The 23858-nt window shown below is 46.0% G+C and overlaps 1 protein-coding gene across 3 annotated transcripts in view; it reads right to left on the reverse strand.

The window, feature by feature from the left end:
- CHRNB3 (cholinergic receptor nicotinic beta 3 subunit) overlaps window positions 1–23858 on the reverse strand; it is a 111478-nt gene that overhangs the window by 63466 nt on the left and 24154 nt on the right. For all 3 annotated transcript variants that reach the window (XM_069743154.1, XM_069743156.1, XM_069743155.1), the window contains one exon: window positions 23177–23328. In XM_069743154.1, the coding sequence (XP_069599255.1) occupies window positions 23177–23328 (152 nt within the window). The remainder of the gene's footprint in view (window positions 1–23176; window positions 23329–23858) is intronic.

Consider the following 23858-nt stretch of genomic DNA (forward strand, 5'->3'; position numbering starts at 1 on the left):
AGGTTAATTAGACTATCTGAGGATGATTTACATACCAATAGAACAAAAATTAAACAAAAACGCATACCATTTGTTTCCACCTATTGTCCAGCAAGTAATGGTATTTCTAATATTTTGAATAGACATTGGGGGCTATTACAGAAGGGTTTGCCTCATATTCAGGATTTTTGTTCTCGCCCTATCCTCTCCTATAGACGGGGACGTAATCTAAAGGATCAATTGGTTAAGTCAGATGTGGGGACAGGCAAGATTGCCATCCAGAAGACTTTATGTCCTCCTCGGATGGGCAGTTTTCCCTGTCTCAATTGTGCCTGCTGCGGCAATATGCTTAAGGGCGATAGCTTCTATCACCCTCGAACTGGTAAAAAATTTATGATTAGAGATCGGTACACATGTTCTTCGAAATTTGTCATCTACCTAATAGTATGTCCATGTGGACTCATGTACGTTGGTGAGACAACGATGGAAGTCAAAGCACGAATAAGTAAACATAAGAGCACAATAAGAACTAATTTACATGAGTTACCTATTCCCAAACACTTTAGTGAGTGTAGACATTCTATTAACCAGCTGCGTTTTAGGGTTATTGATGGGGTTCCGGCCTTGAGGAGAGGTGGTGATAGGACATTGAAACTTAAACAAAAGGAGCTAAGGTGGATCTCAATACTAGAGACATTACAGCCAAGAGGGCTAAATGTAGATTATAATCTACAAATATGTATGGTTTAATATAGCTACTATATGTGAGGACTGGATGGTCCATATTATTAAAAGTATCAAGATGTATATCATGTACCTTAATCCTCATGTGGCATCCCCCGTGTATTTTTAATTTTGTGTTGTACATGCTTTTAAGTGTTTTTTTCTTTTCTTCCCCCCTTTTTTTCTTTTTTGTCTTTTTATATTTAGGATTTGATATCCAAGGAACATACGGAGGACATTAGGGTTTTTTTTCTTTTTTTTTTTTTTCTTCTTTTCCCTTGTCTTTATTCTGGCTGATTTTCAGTTTCTCCTCCTTTTGATCCTTGTCTGCCAAATCACCTTACTAACAAGGCATCCTATGTGAGTATAAGACGGTTGCCATGGATTTGGCTAAGTGTATATCATCCCTATCAGTGCTGATGTGGTGCGGCATATGGGCGTGCGGGGGGTGTTGGCGCTGATGCGCCTTGCTCCTCCCTGCCGATCATGTGGTTGCGCCCTCCGCCTGATGGTCTGGGTGATGACGTTCCTCCTGCGGCGCTGGGCGCAGGCGTTGTGTGTCACACCAGGTTGCGATCACATGACCGCTCTCCTGGTGTGCGCTCTGCGCAGGCGCCGGCGTCCGACGGTGGATGGATACCTTTACATGGGTAGGTGTCGACTATTGGTGAGCAGCACCTGTGCCCCTTTTGTTTAACAGATGGTGATTTGATGATCGACATATGGACTTATATGGGACCGTGCGATTGGGTGAACCATCGTCATGACAACGAAATAGCTACAGCCAGGATTGGACGTTCGATTTGTTATTATGTTCCCTGTGTGTTCCTTCTAGAATTATTATAGATTTCTATATGATAAGGCGGTGATTGGTTATTAACTGCTTGATTTTATAATGTTATATATAATATGCATGTCTCATATGCGATTTTATTGGGATTTAATAAAGGCCGCCCCTTGATAGTGATTGGTTCCTTCATTGGTTCCACACTATTTAAGATGGCCACTGTGGATGTTTTGTATACTTGACAAAGGCCAACCCGGCCGAAACGTTGTATCTCTTTGTATGGCTGAATAAAGACCTCTTTGGACACGACTTCACCTGGTATGGACGCTGCTCTTTTTTCTTTTTATACCTCTTTAAGCTCATCAAGAGAATGCCAAGAGTATGCAAAGCAGTCATCAAAGCTAAAGGTGGCTACTTTGAAGAACCTAGAATATAAGACATATTTTCAGTTGTTTCACACTTTTTTGTTAAGTATATAATTCCACATGTGTTATTTCATAGTTTTGATGCCTTCAGTGTGAATGTACAATTTTCTTAGTCATGAAACTACAGAAAAATCTTTGAATGAGAAGGTGTGTCCAAACTTTTGGTCTGTACTATATATATATATATATATATATATATATATATACATATATATATATACGTATATGATGCTCCAGTTTATAATGGGCCCATATATCATGTTCCAGTGTATGATCGGCCTATTTATGATGCTCCCTCCAGTGTATGATGGGTCTATATATGATGCACCAGTGTATAATGGGACCCATATATGATGATCCAGTATATAAAGGGCGTTATATATGATGCACCAGTGTTTAATGGGCCTAATATATGATGCTCTAGTGTATGATGGACCCAGTGGCGTAGGAAGAGGGGTGCGGGGGGGGCGGTCCGCCCCGGGCGGCACAATGCGGGGGGCGGCCGGCGCTGCAGGAGAAGAAAAAAAAAAAAAAAGACGCCCCTTTAAATCTTCGGGCAGCGCCGTCCGCCGCCACGACCAGGGCCAGCTCCCCCCACCACCGGACCCCGCCCCCCGCTCTATACTCACCTCTCCTGGTTCCTGCGGCGCCGGCAGCTGCAGTGTCCTCTGACTCTGCGACGTCTCAGAGCAGAGGGCGCGATGACGTCACTACTGTGCGCGCCGCTCTGCCTCTCTGTCCTGAGCGTCGCAGAGCCGGAGAGACGCTGACTGCACCGGACCTGCGCTAGGAACGGGAGAGGTGAGGATTTTACTTTTTTTTTTTTTTCTTTATGTCTGACTGTCTGGGGCTGGGGCAATGCTGGACACACTGGGGCAATACTGGAGACCATGGGGCAGATTGCTGGACACACTGGGGCAATACATGAGACCATGGGGCAGATTGCTGGACACACTGGGGCAATACATGAGACCATGGGGCAGATTGCTGGACACACTGGGGCAATACAGGAGACTATGGGGCAGATTGCTGGACACACTGGGGCAATACTGGAGACCATGGGGCAGATTGCTGGACACACTGGGGCAATACAGGAGACCATGTGGCAGAATGCTGGACACACTGGGGCAATACAGGAGACCATGGGGCAGATTGCTGGACACACTGGGGCAATACAGGAGACCATGGGGCAGATTGCTGGACACAATGGGGCAATACTGGAGACCATGGGGTAGAATGCTGGACACACTGGGGCAATACAGGAGACCATGTGGCAGAATGCTGGACACACTGGGGCAATACAGGAGACCATGGGGCAGATTGCTGGACACACTGGGGCAATACAGGAGACCATGGGGCAGAATGCTGGACACACTGGGGCAATACAGGAGACCATGGGGCAGATTGCTGGACACACTGGGGCAATACAGGAGACCATGGGGCAGATTGCTGGACACACTGGGGCAATACTGGAGACCATGGGGCAGAATGCTGGACACACTGGGGCAATACAGGAGACCATGTGGCAGAATGCTGGACACACTGGGGCAATACAGGAGACCATGGGGCAGATTGCTGGACACACTGGGGCAATACTGGAGACCATGGGGCAGAATGCTGGACACACTGGGGAAATACTGGAGACCATGGGGCAGAATGCTGGACACACTGGGGCAATACAGGAGACTATGGGGCAGATTGCTGGACACACTGAATACTGGAGACCATGGGGCAGATTTCAGGACACATTGAGGCAATGCTGGAGACCCTGGGTAGACTTCTGGACATACTGGGGCAATACTGGAGACCATGGGGCAGATTGCTGGACACACCGGGGCAATACTGGAGACCATGGGGCAGAATGCTGGACACACTGGGGCAATACAGGAGACCATGGGGCAGATTGCTGGATACAACGGGGCAATACTGGAGACCATGGGGCAGAATGCTGGACACACTGGGGCAATACAGGAGACCATGGGGCAGATTGCTGGACACACTGGGGCAATACTGGAGACCCTGGGGCAGATTTCTGGACACTGAGGCAATGCTGGAGACCCTGGGGCAGACTTCTGGACACACTGGGGCAATGCTGGACACTGGAGCAGATTGCTGGACACACTGGGGGTAATATGCTGGACACACTGGGGCAATGCTGGACACTGGGGGTAATATGCTGGACACACTGGGGCAGACTGCTGGACACACTGGGGAAAGGCTGGACACTGGGGCAGATTGCTGGACACACTGGGGGCAGTGCTGGACATACTGGGGCAGATTGCTGGACACACTGGGGGTAATATGCTGGACACACTGGGGCAGATTGCTGGACAACATGGGGGTAATATGCTGGACACACTGGGGCAGATTGCTGGACAACATGGGGGTAATATGCTGGACACACTGGGGGCAGGACTTGAGGCATGGGCAGAATGTAGATACGGGACATGATTGGAGACACGGGGCAGGATTGGATCATGGGGCAGGACGGATACGATGGAGGCTGGTGGGGCAGGATGTGGAGATCATATGGGGTAGAATGGATACTCATGAGGGCAGGATGCGAGAACATATGGCTGGAGCCAGGAATGAGAAACGGGGCCAGGGTGGGGAATATTATTACCATAGGGGCTAATTAAGGGATATTATTACTGCAGTGATGTATTTATTTTATTTTTTGAGTATACTGTTTTAAATGGGGGGGGCGGTCCTGTTACTGTGCAGAGTGACACTATATCACCTTTTTTTCTTCATGTGATGTAATGTAGAAGTTGTGAAAAATTAAGTAATGTGTTCTGCAAGCGGAGCTCGAGATAACTGTGTTATTTCCTGCAGAAACGAGTCCTGGCTGGAAGGAATGATGGCAGTCTGTGCTGGATGAAAGATGAAGGACTTCACCTAGAGACGTCACTGGTGAGTCAGTGTGTTACCTATACACTGACACTATACACTGTATACTATATAGAGGTCCTGTGTATAATGTCACCAGTGATCTCTGTATTACCTCTACACAGACACTGCATACTAAGTACAGATCTCCTGTGAATACTGGCACTTATGGTGATAGTATTGTGGTTTTTTTTTATTACTGATCAGTATTGTAGTATTCAGTCACTATGTGGTGGTAATATGTGGTCTGGAAATGGTGTTGTGGTATTTGTCCCTTGTATGTAGTATTATTCGGTCACTATGTGGCCTGGTCATGGTGTGGTGGTATTAAGTCACAGGTGTGGCATGTGGGGGTGACACCATTAGGCCCAGTTTAAGTTCTACAAAACAGGAAAACCGTTTTTGGTAACCTTTGTGTGTATTGAGCCGGGGGGGGGGGGGGGGGGCGCCAAACTCGGGAACAGCCCCGGGCGGCAAAAGCTCTAGCTACGCCTCTGGATGGACCCATATATGATGCTGCATGTATAATGGGCCCCATATATGATGCTCCGGGGTATAATGGGTCCGTATATCATGTTCCAGTGTATAATGGGCCCCACATATGATGTTCCAGTTTATAATGGGCCCATATATCATGTGTCAGTGTATGATTGGCCTATATATGATGCTCCCTCCAGTGTATGATGGGTCTATATATGATGCTCCAGTGTATAATGGGCGCATATATCATGTTCCAGTGTATGATCGGCCTATTTATGATGCTCCCTCCAGTGTATGATGGGTCTATATATGATACTCCAGTGTATAATGGGCCCCGTATATGATGCTCCAGTGTATAATGGGCCTCATATGATGCTCTAGTGTATGATGGGCCCACATATGGTGCTGCATGTATAATGGGCCCCATATATGATGCTCCAGTGTATACTGGGCCCATATATCATGTTCCAGTGTATAATGGGCCCCATATATGATGGTCCGAACATAAAAAAATTAAATACTCACCTCTCGTCGCTGGCCGCTGCTCTGCTCCAGATTTCTCATTGTCAGTGTCTTCCGGCTCTCTGCACTGTGACTGTTCAGGCAGAGGGCGCACAGACGTGACGTGACTCTGACCTGAACGTCACATTCAGAAGACGCGGCAAATACCGTAACGGTGGCCTGGGCAAGCGGGGAAGGGGAGAACCATAGTGTGCCTGTGTTCCCGACTGCTCAGGGCCCCAGCACTGGCCCGGGTGCTGACGCTGGCCCTGCTGCCCGCTATTAAGGTGAAATTAATATTCACTGTGAATATTCATCTCTTTAGCAGCGGGCACAGGCTTTTGCTGTTTTCTGCCTCCTGTGACCTGCTGCTTCGCCAGCGCCAGCCAGGCCATCCTAACTCACGGGCCCTATAGCAGCTGCGTGGTGTGCCGCTATTAGCAACAGGCCACTGACTAGGGTCCCCTGGAGCAGTGGGAGCCCTAGGCAGCTGGCGGCCCTGTATGCCAGCAGATGTCAGTGCCTGGGCCCACCAGAGTATCTATAAAATAATATATGACATGTGCATATGCGTATAGCATAGATCATAGATTGTGTATATATACATTATATTATAGACTGTGCATATAGCCTATATTGTGTATCAATACTGAATTATATATAAACTGTGAGCCTGACTACCGGTAATCAAGACTGGCATTTTGTACGCCACTCTTGATGGAGAGTGTACTGTTGTAAGAGGCGCCAAAACCTTTAAGAGACGTAAATTTGGCACATCTTTTAGCTGATATGCATCACCACAAAGACATAATTAAATTATAATTAATTTGTCGGTTACGCACAGCCATGGCTCTTCCCCACTAAGCTCTGCCCTTTGTTCCAAAACTCAGAGGTGCTGGCCAACACTGGTAAAAAAGAATGCTAAAACTCGCAAAACGTCTGCATAGTTATGAATTGCTCCAAAAATTTGGCGACATTACAAACAGTTGTAGACCAGAAAACTGGTGAAAATTGCTTGGTGAATTGGGGCCTATGTGTACATTATAGATTACATATAGCATAGATTGTGTTGCAATATCCAATCTATGTTAAAAAAAATTCTCGTTTTTCAGGTAATTGCCTTAATTATGCCAGCATAAAAGTATACGATTTCGTCTGCACATCATCCTTTGTAAACCAGTGATGTGCTGCTGTTAATATGAAGCAGTATGGGGACAAGACTACCATATTAGCCATCCTTCTGTCCACATCTTTGTTGTCAGACTGTGTCAACAGTTCAGTAAACGAGTCACAAGCGATTTGTATAGTCTTTGTACAAGTTAATCACTTTGCCTTAAAATCGGCCATGCATGTTTTCTTCTACAACATAAAAAGATGAGAAAGAGCGCAAAGTATAGTGCACACAAGGCAATGATATATCAAAAAGCGGCTTTATTAACAACAATGCCAAGTTAGACAGCAAAATACAATTAAAAACATTTAAAATTGTGATGGAGCGACATGCAAGACAATGCAGGGCAGGTGAGTAAGAAATGTGCAAACAATACAAAAAATATTGAATGTTCACAGAGACAGTCCACATACTACATACATGGCAGAAACAATATGTATAATAAATAGAAAAAAAAAGCTCAAAAAGGAAGTGGCCTCCAATGTGCAGGACCATAAAATAAGTGTAGAGTGATATTAGACTAGTAAATAAGACAATAGTAAAGCTATCATTTATAGGTCCTGGACCAGGGAGCACACTCCTAAGAGCCAAAAAATATACAAATATATAAATTACTAATCAAAAAAATGCCATGTACGAAGTTAATACCAATATACATATGCAGTTACAAGAATGGCACTTATAAATATAAAACATGCAGGTAAACATATCAATTATGTGTATCACAGAATAGCAAGGCAAAAATAGGCTAAATCTAATCACATGCAAGAATAGGCCATGAAAAACCGCACCATTATCAAAGAGTAGTAAATGTGGACTGTGCTAGTATTGTGTCATGTCATACTTACTAAATCAACATGCCCTAGGTCTGCCTGCTTTGCCCAACGCGTGTCGCTGCCCCTGATGAAGCTGTTTTGATACGTTTGTATATTTTTTGGCTCTTAGGAGTGTGCTCCCTGGTCCAGGACCTATAAATGATAGCTTTACTATTGTCTTGTTAACTAGTCTAATATCACTCTACACTTATTTTATGGTCCTGCACATTGGAGGCCACTTCCTTTTTGAGCTTTTTTTTTCTTTTCTATTTATTATACACTAGATGGTAGCCCGATTCTAATGCATCGGGTATTCTAGAACAGGGGTCCCCAACTCCAGTCCTCAAGGCCCACCAACAGGTCATGTTTTCAGGATTTCCTTTGCATTGCACAGGTGATGCAATTATTACCTGGGCAAGACTAAGGAAATCCTGAAAACATGACATGTTGGTGGGCCTTGAGGACTGGAGTTGGGGACCCCTGTTCTAGAATATGTATGTAGTTAATTTATGAAGATTTTAGAATAATACATTGAATACACAGGATTTGGCTGGCCGCGACCAATTAGCGAAGCGTGGTGCAACTCCCGTGCCAGTTCGCGGGCGGACTACGCCTGTCGCTGATTGTTCGTGGCCGGCCATGTAGTATATAGCACAGCCACGTAGTATATAACAGCCCACGTAGTAAATAGCACAGCCATGTAGTATATAGCACAGCCCACGTAGTATATAGCCTAGCCCACAGAGTTTATAGCAGTGCAACCTAGTATATAGCACAGCTACGTAGTATATAACACAGCCCACGGAGTATATAACACAGCCACGTAGTATAGAGCACAGCCCATGGAGTGTATAACAGCCCACATAGCATATAACACAGCTCACGTAGTATATAACAGCCCACGCACGTAGTGTATAACACAGGCCACGTAGTGTATAACACAGGCCATGTAGTTTATAACATAGGCCACGTAGTGTATATTGCACAGCCCACGCAGTATATTGCACAGCCCACGCAGTATATTGCACAGCCCACGCAGTATACCGCACAGCCCACATAGTATATTGCACAGCCCACGCAGTATATAACACAGCCCACGCAGTATATTGCACAGCCCACGCAGTATATTGCACTGCCCGCGTAGTATATTGCACAGCCCACGCAGTATATTGCACAGCCCACATAGTATATTGCACAGCCCACACAGTATATTGCACAGCCCGCGTAGTATATTGCACAGCCCACGCAGTATATCGCGCAGCCCACGCAGTATATTGCACAGCCCACGCAGTATATTGCACAGCCCACGTAGTATATTGCACAGCCCACGCAGTATATTGCACAGCCCACACAGTATATTGCACAGCCCGCGTAGTATATTGCACAGCCCACACAGTATATTGCACAGCCCACGCAGTATATTGCACAGCCCACAGAGTATATAGCAGAGCCATGTAGTATATTGCACAGCCACGTAGTATATAACACAGCCCACAGAGTATATAACACAGCCACGTAGTATAGAGCACAGCCCACGGAGTGTATAACAGCCCACATAGCATATAACACAGCTCACGTAGTATATAACAGCCCATGCACATAGTGGATAACACAGGCCACGTAGTGTATAACACAGGCCATGTAGTGTATAACATAGGCCACATAGTGTTTAACACAGACTACGTAGTGTATAGCACAGGCCACATAGTGTATAGCACAGGCCACGTAGTGTATAGCACAGCCCACGTAGCATATTGCACAGCTCGCGTAGCATATTGCACAGCCCACGTAGTACATTGCACAGCCCACGCAGTATATTGCACAGCCCACGCAGTATGTTGCACAGCCATGTAGTATATAGCACAGCCCACGCAGTATATTGCACAGCCCATGCAGTATATTGCACAGCCCATGCAGTATATTGCACAGCCCACGCAGTATATTGCACAGCCCACGCAGTATATTGCACATCCCACGTAGTATATGGCACAGCCCGCGTAGTACATTGCACAGTCCGCGTAGTACATTGCACAGCCCGCGTAGTATATTGCCCAGCGCGCGGAGTATATTGCACAGCCCACGTAGTATATTGCCCAGCCCGCGTAGTACATTGCACAGCCCATGTAGTACATTGCACAGCCCGCGTAGTACATTGCACATCCCGCGTAGTACATTGCACAGCCAAGTAGTATATTGCACAGCCCACATAGTATATAGCAATGTGGGCATCATATCCCTGTTAAAAAAAGAATTAAAATAAAAAATAGTTATATACTCACCTTCCGTTGGCCCCCGGATCCAGGAAGCGTTTACCGACGCTCCTCGCGCGCTCCAGTCTCAAGAATGCATTGCAGTCACGCGAGATGATGACGTAGCGGTCTCACGAGTCTGAACGTCATCATCTCGCAAGATCGCAATGCATGGAGCAGTCACCAGCAGGTCGCGAGGAGCGGGAAAGGCCTGTTGTGGATCCGAGGGGCCGACGGACGGTGAGTATATAACGATTTTTTATTTTTTTTAAATTATTTTTAACATTAGATCTTTTTACTATTGATGCTGCATAGGCAGCATCAATAGTAAAAACTTGGTCACACAGGGTTAATAGCAGCGTTAATGGAGTGCGTAACACTCCTTCACGACCATGTTAAGGTTGGTAAGTCCTGAACTTCGGCTTCACCACTGGGAACACAGTGGGAGCATGCACGCAGACCTTGAGTGAGAGTTTGGTGCCAAACATAGATTCTCAGGTAGAGAGATTGTTTGCTAGCAGAACTGTATGAACTCAAGCTGATTGCTCACAGTGTTAGAGAGACTCATATATACATGCTTTAGACAAAACCTTCCTAGCAGAGAATCACCTGTGGGTGGGAGAAAAGGATGAGTTTACAAAATTGTTAAAGCGACTCTGTCACCCCCTCCAGCCGTTAGAAACTAAAAGAGCCACCTTGTGCAGCAGTAATGCTGCATTCTGACAAGGTGGCTCTTTTAGTTATTGGTGCAGTCAAAGCATAAATAAAGCGTTTTATAATTTCACAAAAATACCTGTCTTTAGTCGCGGAGGCAGGTCTTAAGCCCCCTGCGGCACACGCCACACTGCCGTCACTCAAGGCTTCTTCGGCGCCGGGCGCCGCCCCCTCCGTGCTGTTTTCAAGTCAAATCCGGTGCCTGCGCTGTTTTGTTCTCCCTGGGGCAGGCGCTGTGAGCGCTGCCCATCTGACCTCAGATGCAGTCTCACAGACTGCGCCTGTGCGGCCACCCACCTTGTGAATCCCAGCCCCGCAGTGTGTTATGCATCATGCACAGTGCGGGGCTGGGATTCACAAGGTGGGTGGCCACACAGGCGCAGTCTGCGAGACTGCATCTGAGGTCAGATGGGCAGCGCTCACTGCGCCTGCCCCAGGCAGAACAAAACGGCGCAGGCGCCGGATTTGACTTAAAAACAGCGCGGAGGGGGCGGCGCCCGGCGCCGAAGAAGCCTTGAGTGACGGCAGTGTGGCGTGTGCAGCAGGGGGGTTAAGGCCTGCCTCCAGGACTAAAGACAGCTATTTTTGCAAAATTATAAAACACTTTATTTCTGCTTTGACTGCACCAATAACTAAAAGAGCCACCTTGTCAGAATGCAGCATTACTGCTGCACAAGGTGGCTCTTTTAGTTTCTAACGGCTGGAGGGGGTGACAGAGTCGCTTTAAGTTTGTGAACCATTGTGCTGCACTACTGCTTGGTTGGCTCTGTACACTCATCCAATTTCATTGTTATCCTGGGTTAACTCCTCAGCTCCCGCATGAGGCGCAGGTCAGGCAGATTTTAGTGTATTTGGTACAGCAATCTGGGCTTATAGATTGTGCAGCACAGGGGTCCTAGTCGACTTTGACTGGGTGTGTGAAACTACTGTGTTTGCCTTTGTGTTGTTTGAGGAATTCAGTCTCCATTTGCAGTAAATAATAGTTCCTTCACAAGTCATCTTGTCTTCTTTGTCCATAGCCCGCTGTATCTTTGGGGGCCACCCCAGTACACGGTCTACAACTTAACTTCGTCCACAGGATACAGTGATTGCCATGGAAGGGAATGATCCCTTATTGCCAGTAGCCCCTGTTCAGGTGCCAGACCCGCCTGACACTGTCTCGGTACCAGCAGAGTACCTTTTGGTTGGAGCTCTATTTGTAACACTCGCATCCAGACTGGTTGGCCTGGGCGTCCGGGGGTGTGGGCCCACTGGACCACCGACCAGACTACCCTGGAAGGGGCATAACTAAATAGCTTCCTAGGTGTTCGCTGGAGCCTCTGATGGTGAGGTCAGACTTGTGCGGCAGGTATTTACCGGGTACCAATCCAGGGTGGTGTCTGGCTGTGCATGCTGATCCCACCGGGGGGACAGGACACAGGCAGGCACGGCTGTGACACTGGCTGGCGGACGGGTATGGCAGAGGCCCTGACGGGCAGACGAGCTTGACGGAGATGCAGGCAGGCGGGCACGGCTGGCACTCTGGAAGGTCAGATGGACAGGGCTGATACTCTGGTAGGAACTGGTATGCAGGCGGGTGTATGAAAACAGGAAGGAGGATTCCATGCCTGCGGTTGAGGAAGTAATGAGTAGCGCTCAGGTGACGGGAAGCTGGGCGGAGTCCAAAGACCGTGAGACTTTGAAGGATGTGGTTCAGGCTCTGCGAGGACAACTAAAATATCTTCAACTGGGAATGTCCCAGATGCGAAGGAGACAGCTCTGACTCACCGAGCTACTTCATCTGTCCTGACTCAGATGCGGAGGTGAAATGGAGGAAACGCATCTGGTGCTCAGAGGCTCAGGAGGCCCTTCTGCGGGAATTGTCCACAATTTGGACACCTTGCCAGGGATACCGATGCAGGGATTCACCTTGAGGTAATGGCACAGCTTTAAACTACCAGCTACTGCAGTAACTGATTTACAAAGCCCACAATAGGGAGAACACGATTTGTATTCACGCAGTCCGGTGCTAGAAGCTGATTTTGAAGGAAAGAAAGTGAGGTGTTGGGTGTGAATGCACCATTGTGCCCTAGAGATCTTTGAGAGCTATCTCGGTACACGGTCTACAACTACATGCCTACTTGTACTACAGGTCACAGAAAGCAACAGTTCAACAAGAGACCCTCCATTCAACAAAGACATCAATCTGGTGAGCCAACAGGTGAACCCAGAACCTCCCTGTCAAGGCTAAAGGATGTATGATTGTCTGAAGGAAAGCAGGACCAGAGCCAGGCTTCATCCAGAAGAAAGTGCTACCATCCACAACCACAAAGCAATTATGAGAATTGAGAATAATACAATTGTGTGTTATGTTCAAATCCCTATCTGCATGTGGGACCTCTATCTTATGGACTTTGATAGCGTATGGTTTTCAGAGGTTAGCTACATTTCCTACTTTTTTAGCCAGGAAAGCATCTGCCAAGCACTGAAATGTAACATGTACATCCACTGCCAACATAATACCCTCACACAGTGGTGCTCAACTCACCATACAATGATCCAGGGCTACCACTAGGAATTTCGGGGCCCAATACTGGCAAAATTTTGGGGGCCCCCTTGAGACTCTGCCCAGGCTCCACCCTTTGAAATTTCCACAGTCACACCGCCCACTCATAGAGAAACTCCACATCTGCACCACATCCTCACCAATCACACATTAACAGTTCCCATCACCAGATCACATACATAGCCAGCAGCTTTTGTTTTGGCCAAAAGATTTTTTTAGCCGCCACCACAACAAGGTAGACTCTTTTGGCTGGGCCCTAATCTACTCTAACCTATTAAACATTTGTTAAAATATGCAATACAATTTAGTTATATTTTTATTTATTTTTCAATTTTTAAAATGACCAATAATATCACATACAAGGGACAAATACCATCGCACCATGACCAGATCACATATCACCACCACAGTGACCGGATAATATCACATACAAGGGACAAATACCACTGCACCATGTCCAGACCACATATTACCACCACATGGTGACCAATAATACCACATACAAGGAACAAATACCACCACACCATGACCAGATCACATATTACCACCACATAGTGACATAATAACAGCAAATACAAGGAAGAAATACCATGTAAGGATTTGGACTGTACATCTGTTCCTGTCTGCTGTTGCCCTCAGTTCGGTTACTTTTGCCCTTACCTAAGATGGAGTCACTGGCCTCACGGGGGCCATCTTGCTTCCTGTCAGACTTTCCTTGTTCCTGTCTGTGGTGTATATAAGGGAGCTCTGTATATTACTCATTGCTTGAGTATCTTGTTCCTGGACTTGTGATCAAGCTGGAAGAACTGCTATCTTGCTGGTTTCTTCGTTACCTTGGGATACCCCATCTGTCTCCGGATCTACATCTCTTCATCGTAAGACTTGTTTCCCTGGATCTGCTCTGCACTGATCTCTGCTGCTGGACTGTTCCCTGCTAGGAGGCCTGGCCTGGTCTCCAGGTCTCTGGATCTGACATATTTGGACTTCCACGGTCTGTACACGTGCTTACTGCTTATCCAACTCTGTCTGCTACTAACTTGCTGTGTCATAGCTGTTTACCTGCATACCATCATAAATATTATTGAACTCTTACCTGTTGTCTCTCGGCCTCTTTTCTGACCCGTGATACTGATCTCCACTGCACTTAGCACTAAGTTTATAACAGAATACTCAAGCCCAAAAAAATGGAGATCTCTGGGTCAGATTCTATGGAGGTGCGAATGAAAAAACTTTGCTCTTTTGTCTCTGGACTTCATGGGGAGCTGCAGGCTATAAAAACAAAACTGGGGACATTAGAATCGCAAACTAATCATAATGCGAATGTGGCCGATACGTCTATTCAGGCCTTAGCATCTCGACTTTCAAATGTGGAGACTACAGCTGCAAACATGGTATCTGCTCCAATCCCGGCTCCTGGTCCGGCTTTTCCTAAACTCCCACCATTCAGGTTTGGTGGTGAAAGAGAGAAATTTCGGGGTTTTTTGAATCAATGTCAGCTGTATTTCTCTGCACGTGCGGCCCAGTTTGCAACTGATCGGGATAAAGTGTTGACTATAATTATGTTGCTAACAAACAAAGCGTTAGCCTGGGCTAATCCTCTGATTGAGACTAATGATGTGTGCTTGAATTCCCTGAAAGACTTTACTGCAGCAATGTGTCAAATGTTTGATGACCCTAATCGGAGTATCACAGCTGAAACCGCACTACTGACACTACGTCAAGGGAAGCGTCCTGTTGTGGAATACGCAATGGAGTTTCGGAAATGGGTGCTGGATTCTACATGGTGCGATTCAGCAAAATATGCAGTGTTCAGGAGAGGCTTATCTACTTCCATCAAAGATGAACTAGCTCGAGGTGAATCACCTACTAACTTGGCTGACTTTATACATCATTGTATTCGGATTGATATTCGTCTCACCGAACGTCGTCAAGAAAAATGGGCTGATGCTAATAGTAATAACTTTCTGCCTTTTCCATCCCCCACCAAGGAGGCGCTGACTAAGACTTTATCTCAGACAGAGCTGGAACCTATGCAGGTTGACGCAGTACGGAGAAAACCCATCGATGCACGTAAGGAATATCGTTTCAAGGAGAATCTATGTTTTTACTGCGGTAAATCGGGTCACTATATTTCAGAGTGCCCTGGGAAAAATCGCAAGTCCGCAGCTGCAGTAACTGGACTTGACTTTTCGGATGTATCTTCAGTGTGTTCTCTTCCGCACAGACAGGAAATATCCGCTGAAAACTTTGATTTTCCTGATGATTCATCATTAACATCATCACCTGTGGACATAGCCTTACTTTCCGTAAGTTCTACCACGGCGAGGAGGGATTCGCTCTGCTGCGTTTCCATCAAAATTTGGGTGCGTTCCTGCTGGATCACCTGCTCCGCCATGATAGACTCTGGAGCTTGCAGCAATCTCATGGACATCTCCTATGCTGAAAAACATGGCATACGCTCACGAAAAAGAGAGTCTCCGGTGTTTATGGAGACCGTGGACGGGTCTCCACTAATATCTGGGCCTGTGAAACTCGAAACAGTCCCATTAAAGATCCGTATGGGCGCGGATCATTCTGAAAATATGTCCTTTTTGTTGATTTCTTCTCCTAATTTTCCTATTATTTTAGGTTTGCCCTGGTTGCGGCTGCGAAATCCGACTATCAATTGGACCGAAGGAATTACAGTTTCCAAATGAATCAGCGTTGTCCGGAGAGCTGGCTCCAGTGAAGACAGCAGTCACGGTCGACTCGACATTGCCGGTAGAGTATCGGGACTTCAGTGATGTGTGTGACAAAAAAAATGCGAATAAATTACCGCCACATCGGCCATATGACTGTCCCGTGGCATTATTGCCTGGTGCCGCGATTCCTTTCGGGAGTATTTATCCATTGTCTGGGCCAGAATTAAAAGCTCTCAAGGAGTACATAGATGAAAACCTAGCTAAGGGGTTTATACGACCATCTTCCTCCCCAGCAGGTGCTCCAATCTTTTTTGTCAAATAAAAAGATGGCTCACTCCGACCATGCATTGACTACCGGGAGCTCAACAAAGTCACAATCAGGAACTCTTATCCACTCCCACTAATTCCCGAATTACTTGAGAGAGTGCGACACGCCAAAATCTTCACAAAATTGGATCTTCGTGGAGCGTACAATTTAGTACGGATTCGTCCTGGCGATGAGTGGGAAAACGGCTTTTCGGTCACGTTATGGACATTTCGAGTACCTCGTTATGTCTTTCGGTCTCCGTAACGCACCGGCTACATTCCAGCACTTGGCGAATGATGTTTTCCGGGATATACTCGATATTTTTGTTGTGATTTATTTGGATGATATCTTGATTTTTTTCCAGCAATATCGAGGACCATCAGCGACACGTAAAAATAGTTTTGGATCGTCTACGGCAGAATCAGTTATACATCAAACTGGAGAAATGTGAGTTTCACAAAACAGAAATTCAATTCTTGGGATATGTTATTTCTCCCCAGGGTCTCAGCATGGACGCAAGCAAGACACAAGCCATTCAGGAGTGGCCGACTCCCAAGTCAGTGAAGGAAGTACAGCGATTCATCGGATTCGCCAATTTTTACAGACGCTTTATTAAAAATTTTTCAGCGATCGTTGCACCCATCACTCAGTTAACCCAGAAGAAGACGCCATTTGTCTGGTCTCCCCAAGCTCAAACAGCATTTTCTACATTGAAATCTAAATTGACGACAGCTCCCATTCTTATCCACCCTGATCCAGACAAAGCCTTCATAGTGGAAGTGGATGCCTCGGACTGTGCTGTAGGGGCCATACTCTCGCAAAGAACAGGTGAGAAAGATCTCTTGCATCCATGTGCCTTTCTCTCGCAAAAATTGTCACCTGCAGAAAGGAATTACGACGTTGGCAACAAGGAACTGTTAGCCATCATAACTGCATTTAAGGAATGGAGACATCTGTTACAAGGAGCATCCCAACAGATTGTTATACTCACAGATCATCGGAATCTCGAATTTATGAGGTCGGCAAGATGTCTGAAACCTAGACAGGCTCGATGGAATCCTATTCTTAATCAATTTGATTTTGTCATTTCCTATAGGCCGGGCTCTCGTAATAAGAAGGCTGATGCACTATCCAGGATTCATTCAGATGAAGCAACTTCGGCTTCGTCTTCAAGGACCATTCTATCTGAGAAAAACTTTGTAAGCGTCTTGCATAATCAGGATCTTCTAACTGAGATTAAGGAGGCTTATGCTGCGGATTCACTTTTGAGTCAACCACCCACTCGGGTAAATCTGACTTTCAAGAATGGACTTTGGTTTCAAGGACAGCGTCTGTATATCCCAGAAACAGTAAAACTGAGTGTGTTGAAATTAATGCATGACTCCAAGTTTGCCGGTCATAGGGGAGTTCAGAAGACTCAGGAATTTCTGTCTCGTTTTTTCTGGTGGCCGACTTTTCGGAAAGATGTTCTTCGGTACGTGTCATCGTGTGAGGTATGTGCCAGGTCAAAAGTCCCTCGTTCTTCACCTACCGGACTGTTGCAACCTCTGCCTGTTCCATCTCGTCCCTGGGGGTCTATTTCAATGGATTTTATTGTGGAGTTGCCTTTGTCACAGGGAAAAACCACGATTCTTGTAGTAGTTGACCGGTTGACTAAAGCTGCTCATTTTATTCCCTGTGCTGGTGTCCCAACAGCTAAGCAAACAGCGGATCTTGTTGTGCAAAATGTTTTTCGTTTACACGGAGCTCCGGATGAAGTCATATCTGATCGTGGAGTTCAATTCACCTCACGGTTCTGGCAAAGCTTCTGTGCTGCTCTGGACATCAAAGTAAAATTATCATCTGCTTTTCATCCACAGTCTAACGGCCAAACAGAGCGAACCAATCAAACCTTGGAGCAGTATCTGCGTTGCTACGTGTGTCATCTGCAAGACGATTGGGTGAGTCTACTGCCGTTGGCTGAGTTCACGTATAACAACTCTCAGAATGCTTCCACCAAATTATCTCCGCTCTTTGCTAACAAGGGATATCATCCCAGTATTCTCCCTCGACTCCCCATAGACATGTCTGTGCCTGCGGTTGCTGACCGCATTGCATCTTTACAGCAAAATTTGGACGTTCTAAAAAACACCTTAGTTTCAGCACAGGAAACATTCAAGAAGGCAGCAGACAGATTCCGTAAGCCAGCACCAACGTACAAGGTAGGAGACATGGTCTGGCTCTCAACAAAAATCTTAAAACTCAGAATTCCAACTTCCAAGCTGGGGCAAAAATATGTTGGCCCATATAAGATCAGCGGTATTGTGAGTCCTGTAGCCTGTCGACTTAAGTTGCCTAACTCTTTAAAAATTCATCCTGTTTTCCATGTTTCCCTGCTTAAACCAGCAGTGCCTAATTCTTTTCCCGGACGCACCTCTGCTCTTCCTGATCCAGTCCACATTGATGGGCAAGAGGAATTCGTCGTGGAGAAAATCTTGGATTCACGTATTCATAGGGGACGTCTTCAGTATCTGGTGAAATGGCAGGGATACTCTGAAGAAAATTCCTGGGAACCTCTGGAGAACATCCATGCTCCCCATCTGATCAGACTGTTTCACAGCAGATACCCCAATAAGCCAGACTTAAGATCGTCCAGAGGACGTCTTTTAAGAAGGGAGTAATGTAAGGATTTGGACTGTACATCTGTTCCTGTCTGCTGTTGCCCTCAGTTCGGTTACTTTTGCCCTTATCTAAGATGGAGTCACTGGCCTCACGGGGGCCATCTTGCTTCCTGTCAGACTTTCCTTGTTCCTGTCTGTGGTGTATATAAGGGAGCTCTGTATATTACTCATTGCTTGAGTATCTTGTTCCTGGACTTGTGATCAAGCTGGAAGAACTGCTATCTTGCTGGTTTCTTCGTTACCTTGGGATACCCCATCTGTCTCCAGATCTACATCTCTTCATCGTAAGACTTGTTTCCCTGGATCTGCTCTGCACTGATCTCTGCTGCTGGACTGTTCCCTGCTAGGAGGCCTGGCCTGGTCTCCAGGTCTCTGGATCTGACATATTTGGACTTCCACGGTCTGTACACGTGCTTACTGCTTATCCAGCTCTGTCTGCTACTAACTTGCTGTGTCATAGCTGTTTACCTGCATACCATCATAAATATTATTGAACTCTTACCTGTTGTCTCTCGGCCTCTTTTCTGACCCGTGATACTGATCTCCACTGCACTTAGCACTAAGTTTATAACATACCGCCACACCATGACCCGACAACATATTACCACCACATAGTGACCAATTAACAGCACATACAAGGAACAAATACCGCCACACCATGGCCAGAGAACATTACCACCATATAGTGATTGAATACTACAAAATTGATCATTAATAAAAAAAACACATTACTAATATCACCATAAGTGACATTATACACAGGAGATCTGTACTTTGTATGCAGTGTCCTGGTACAGGTAAGGCTACGTTCACACTAGCGTTGTGCGCCGCTGCATCGGCGACGCAACGCACCGAAAAACGCGTGCAAATGCACGCAAAAACGCTGCGTTTTTCGACGCGTGCGTCGTTTTTTGACGAAAATCGGACGCAAGAAAAATGCAACTTGTTGCGTTTTCTTGGTCCGACGCTAGTGTCAAAAAAGACGCACGTGTCGGAAAACGCAACAAGCAAAAACGCATGCGTCCCCCATGTTAAACATAGGGGCGCATGACACGTGCGTCGCCGCTGCGTTGCGCGACGCACACTAGCCGAACGCTAGTGTGAACGTAGCCTAATACAGTGATCACCAGTGACATTATACACAGTAGCTCTGTATACAGTATCAATGCACAAGTTATACAGTGATCAATGACATTATACACAGCAGCTCTGTATATAGTGTCATACATCACTATACCATAAACCCCGGAGGAAACAGAGTGTGCGATCACAGGTCTGGTGCCAAATGTTTCTTTTGCTGAGCATGTTTTACATTTGTGGCAATATTTTGTAAATAACAAATTTATATATGTTAAATAAAATTGACTTTTACCTTTATTTAATTTGGGACGTGTACTCTGTTTCCTCCGGGGTTTATGGTATCTTGATAGTGGAGTGTCCTATGTAAATTCTTATGGTCCCTATATATGGGGTTTCTCCACATGGAGACGACCTAATATAGGGGAACTAGTGTTGTTCATTATGGGATTTAATTATCTGTCATACATCACTGCTGTAATAATATCCCTTAATTAGCACCTATGATAATAATATCTCCCATCCTGGCTCCCATGTGTCTCATTCCTGGCTCCAGCCATATGTTCTCCCATCCTGCACTCATGATATCCATTCTGCCCCCACATGATGTTCAATCTTGCTCCATCTGTCCCATGATCCTGCCCCATCTGTCCTATGATCCTGCCCCATCTGTCTCCATCGTATCCATCCTGCCCCATGATCCTGCACCATGTGTCTCCATCATGCCCATGCCTCCATCCTGCCCCATGATCCTGCACCATGTATCTCCATCCTGCCCCATCTGTCTCCATCCTGCCCCCTTTATTTCCATCCTGCCCCCCTGTGTTTCCATCCTGCCCCCCTGTGTTTCCATCCTGCCCTCTGTGTTTCCACCCTGCCCCCTGTGTCTCCATCAAGCCCCCTGTGTCTCCATCAAGCCCCCTGTGTCTCCATCAAGCCCCCTGTGTCTCCATCAAGCCCCCTGTGTCTCCATCAAGCCCCCTGTGTCTCCATCAAGCCCCCTGCGTGTCCATCAAGCCCCCTGTGTCTCCATCAAGCCCCCTGTGTCTCCATCAAGCCCCCTGTGTCTCCATCAAGCCCCCTGCGTCTCCATCAAGCCCCCTGCGTCTCCATCAAGCCCCCTGCGTCTCCATCAAGCCCCCTGTGTCTCCATTCTGCCCCTGGCAGAATGGAGACACATGGTCCATGTGTCTCCATCCTGCCGTTGAAACATATTGCGGCTTACCGCTTTCAATAAAAATAATAAAAAACCCTTTCTCCTTACTTGACGATGCTCCAGCTCCAACATCCACCCCAGGCATTTCAAGCACGTACTCACCGGCGAATGGCAATGACATCAAACGCTGGCGATGTGCGCGCTGACGTCAGCTGTCAGCCTCCGTTTGGCTGGTGGCTTTTAACTATTGCCGTGCGGGCCTGCACGGCAATGGAGTTTAACTAAACCTGCGACTCGGACGTAGGTTCAGTTACTGCACCGGCAGAAGCCTGCCGCTGGGGCCCGATGCGGGCCCCCTCTGCTCATCGGGTCCCATACAACAGTCAGGGCAGTAATGCCCTGATGGTGGCCCTGTATAAGGGTATGTGCTCCAATACACAGCTCGAATCGCATAGACCTGTACTCCCGGTCTCCCCCTCACACACCACTTTTTTTGTTCTATGTGATTTTGCAATTGTCCCTTGTTTTAATTTTGCAATACAAGTCATGTTTTAATACGTCAAGCCACATGTTCGATCTCTATTGCTGTTGTTGCCCAGAAGCTGGTCTGGAGTCTCCGTGCACCGCACCCATATTGAGGCAATTTCTACATTTGGTGAGCTGACATAACCTTCTCCCCTTTCCCTTTCCTTGATTTCTTTTTCAGTAATTAATACACAACTCAGTTTCTGCTTAACTTCATAATACAACTCAACTTCTGAAGAACCTCATTATACAATCCTCAGCAGTTGCAGAACCTCATAATACAAACCTCAGCTGCTGCAGAACCTTATACCATACTACACACCTCAGCTGCTGCAGAACATCATATACATCTCAGCTGCTGCAGAACAGAATAATAGACATCTCAGCTGCTTCAAAACCTTTCAGTACTCACCTCAGCTGCTGCAGAACCTCAAACATGACACCTCAGCTGCCAAATAACCTCTTAGTAGATACATCTGCCACTGCAGAGCCTTATAGTACACACCGTTTTTAAGCAAAAAAGTGTAAAAGCCATCCCACCAGCGTCAATCCTTAACCTCTGCACGGCTGCACGGCCAGCTCTACCCTCACCTACTGTATCCTCACCCATCCCTTGTAGATTGTGAGCCCTCGCGGGCAGGGTCCTCTCTCCTCCTGTACCAGTTGTGACTTGTATTGTTCAAGATTATTGTACTTGTTTATTATGTATACCCCTCCTCACATGTAAAGCGCCATGGAATAAATGGCGCTATAATAATAATAATAACCTCTAATATTAAGGGCTTCTTTTTTGTGCGCCGAGCTGACGTTTTTATTCATACAATTTTGATGCAGGTACTATGTTTTGATCGCCTGTTATTGCATTACATTGCAATGTAGCAGCGACCAAAAAAACCTAATTCTGGTGTTTCAAATTTTTTTCTTGTTACTCTGTTCAGCAATCGGGTTAATTATTTTTTATATTGATAAAGCGGGCAATTCTGAACACGGTGATACTAAATATTTGTATATTAGATTTTTTTTATTGTTTTATTTTGAATAAGGCGAGTGATTTGAACTTTAATTTTTTTATTTTTTTAATATTTATAAAAACATTTTTACTTTTTCAATGCTTCAATAGTCTCTATGGGAGACTAGAAGCAGTACTTTGATCGCCTCTGCTACACACAGGTGATGATCAGATCGCCTGTGTGTAGCAGAAATGCTCCCTTGCTATGAGCGCTGATCACCGGGCGGCACTCATTGCAATCTGGCAATGACAACCACAGAGGTCTGCTGCAGACCTCTGGTTGTCATGATGACACATCGGTGACCCGCGATCATGTGACGGGGATACCAATGGGCAGGATTAGTGATGCACTTCCTGTAAGTGCGAGTTAAATGCATTTAACTAGTTAACAGCCACCCAAGTAGTGGAAACGCCTTTAAAATAATAAGGCACTAATAAAATATACTTTATCACAAAACAGAACTTTATATAATGCTGTCTTACCACATCCACGAGCTGTGATATTTTCAGGCCAAAATTTACTTTTATTGTTTTATTAGGGTTCTGTACAGGCCTCACCCATTTTTGGTAACCCAAGAAAAGATTTCGCAGGAGAGCATCTTCTATTTCTGCCTGAGGATGGATGCTGCAAAATACTAAACACAAGGAAGAACACATAAAGTCAATAAATAGTTGTTTTTAACAGATGTTCTTATGGTTATATGGCCATATGACTACATTTTTTTTGCATATAAAGTGGTATGTAAAAGTTTGGGCACCCCTGGTCAAAATGACTGCTATTGTGAACAGTTAAGCACATTGAAGGTGAAATGATCTCTAAAAGGTGTAAAGTGAAAAATGACACATTTCCTTTGCATTTTAGGCACAAAAAAAAATCATTTTTTACATTTTAAAAATGACAAAGGAAAATGAGCAGATTCAAATGTTTTAGCACCCTTGGCGATTTGTGTGTTCAGATAACTTTGCCAAGGTTTTAGACCTTAATTAGCCTGTTAGGGATATGGCTTGTTGTCTATCATCGTTAGGAAATGCCATGTGATGCAAATTTCCCAGCTTTATAAAAACCCAGCCTCCTCTAAACTCGTGCCAAAAAACAACAGCCATAGGTTCTTCTAAGCAGCTGCCTAGCACTTTGAAAATGAAAATGGTGGAGGCCCACAAAGCA

The sequence above is a fragment of the Ranitomeya imitator genome, chromosome 1 (genome assembly GCF_032444005.1).
Source record: "Ranitomeya imitator isolate aRanImi1 chromosome 1, aRanImi1.pri, whole genome shotgun sequence".
NCBI classification, from domain to species: domain Eukaryota; kingdom Metazoa; phylum Chordata; class Amphibia; order Anura; family Dendrobatidae; genus Ranitomeya; species Ranitomeya imitator.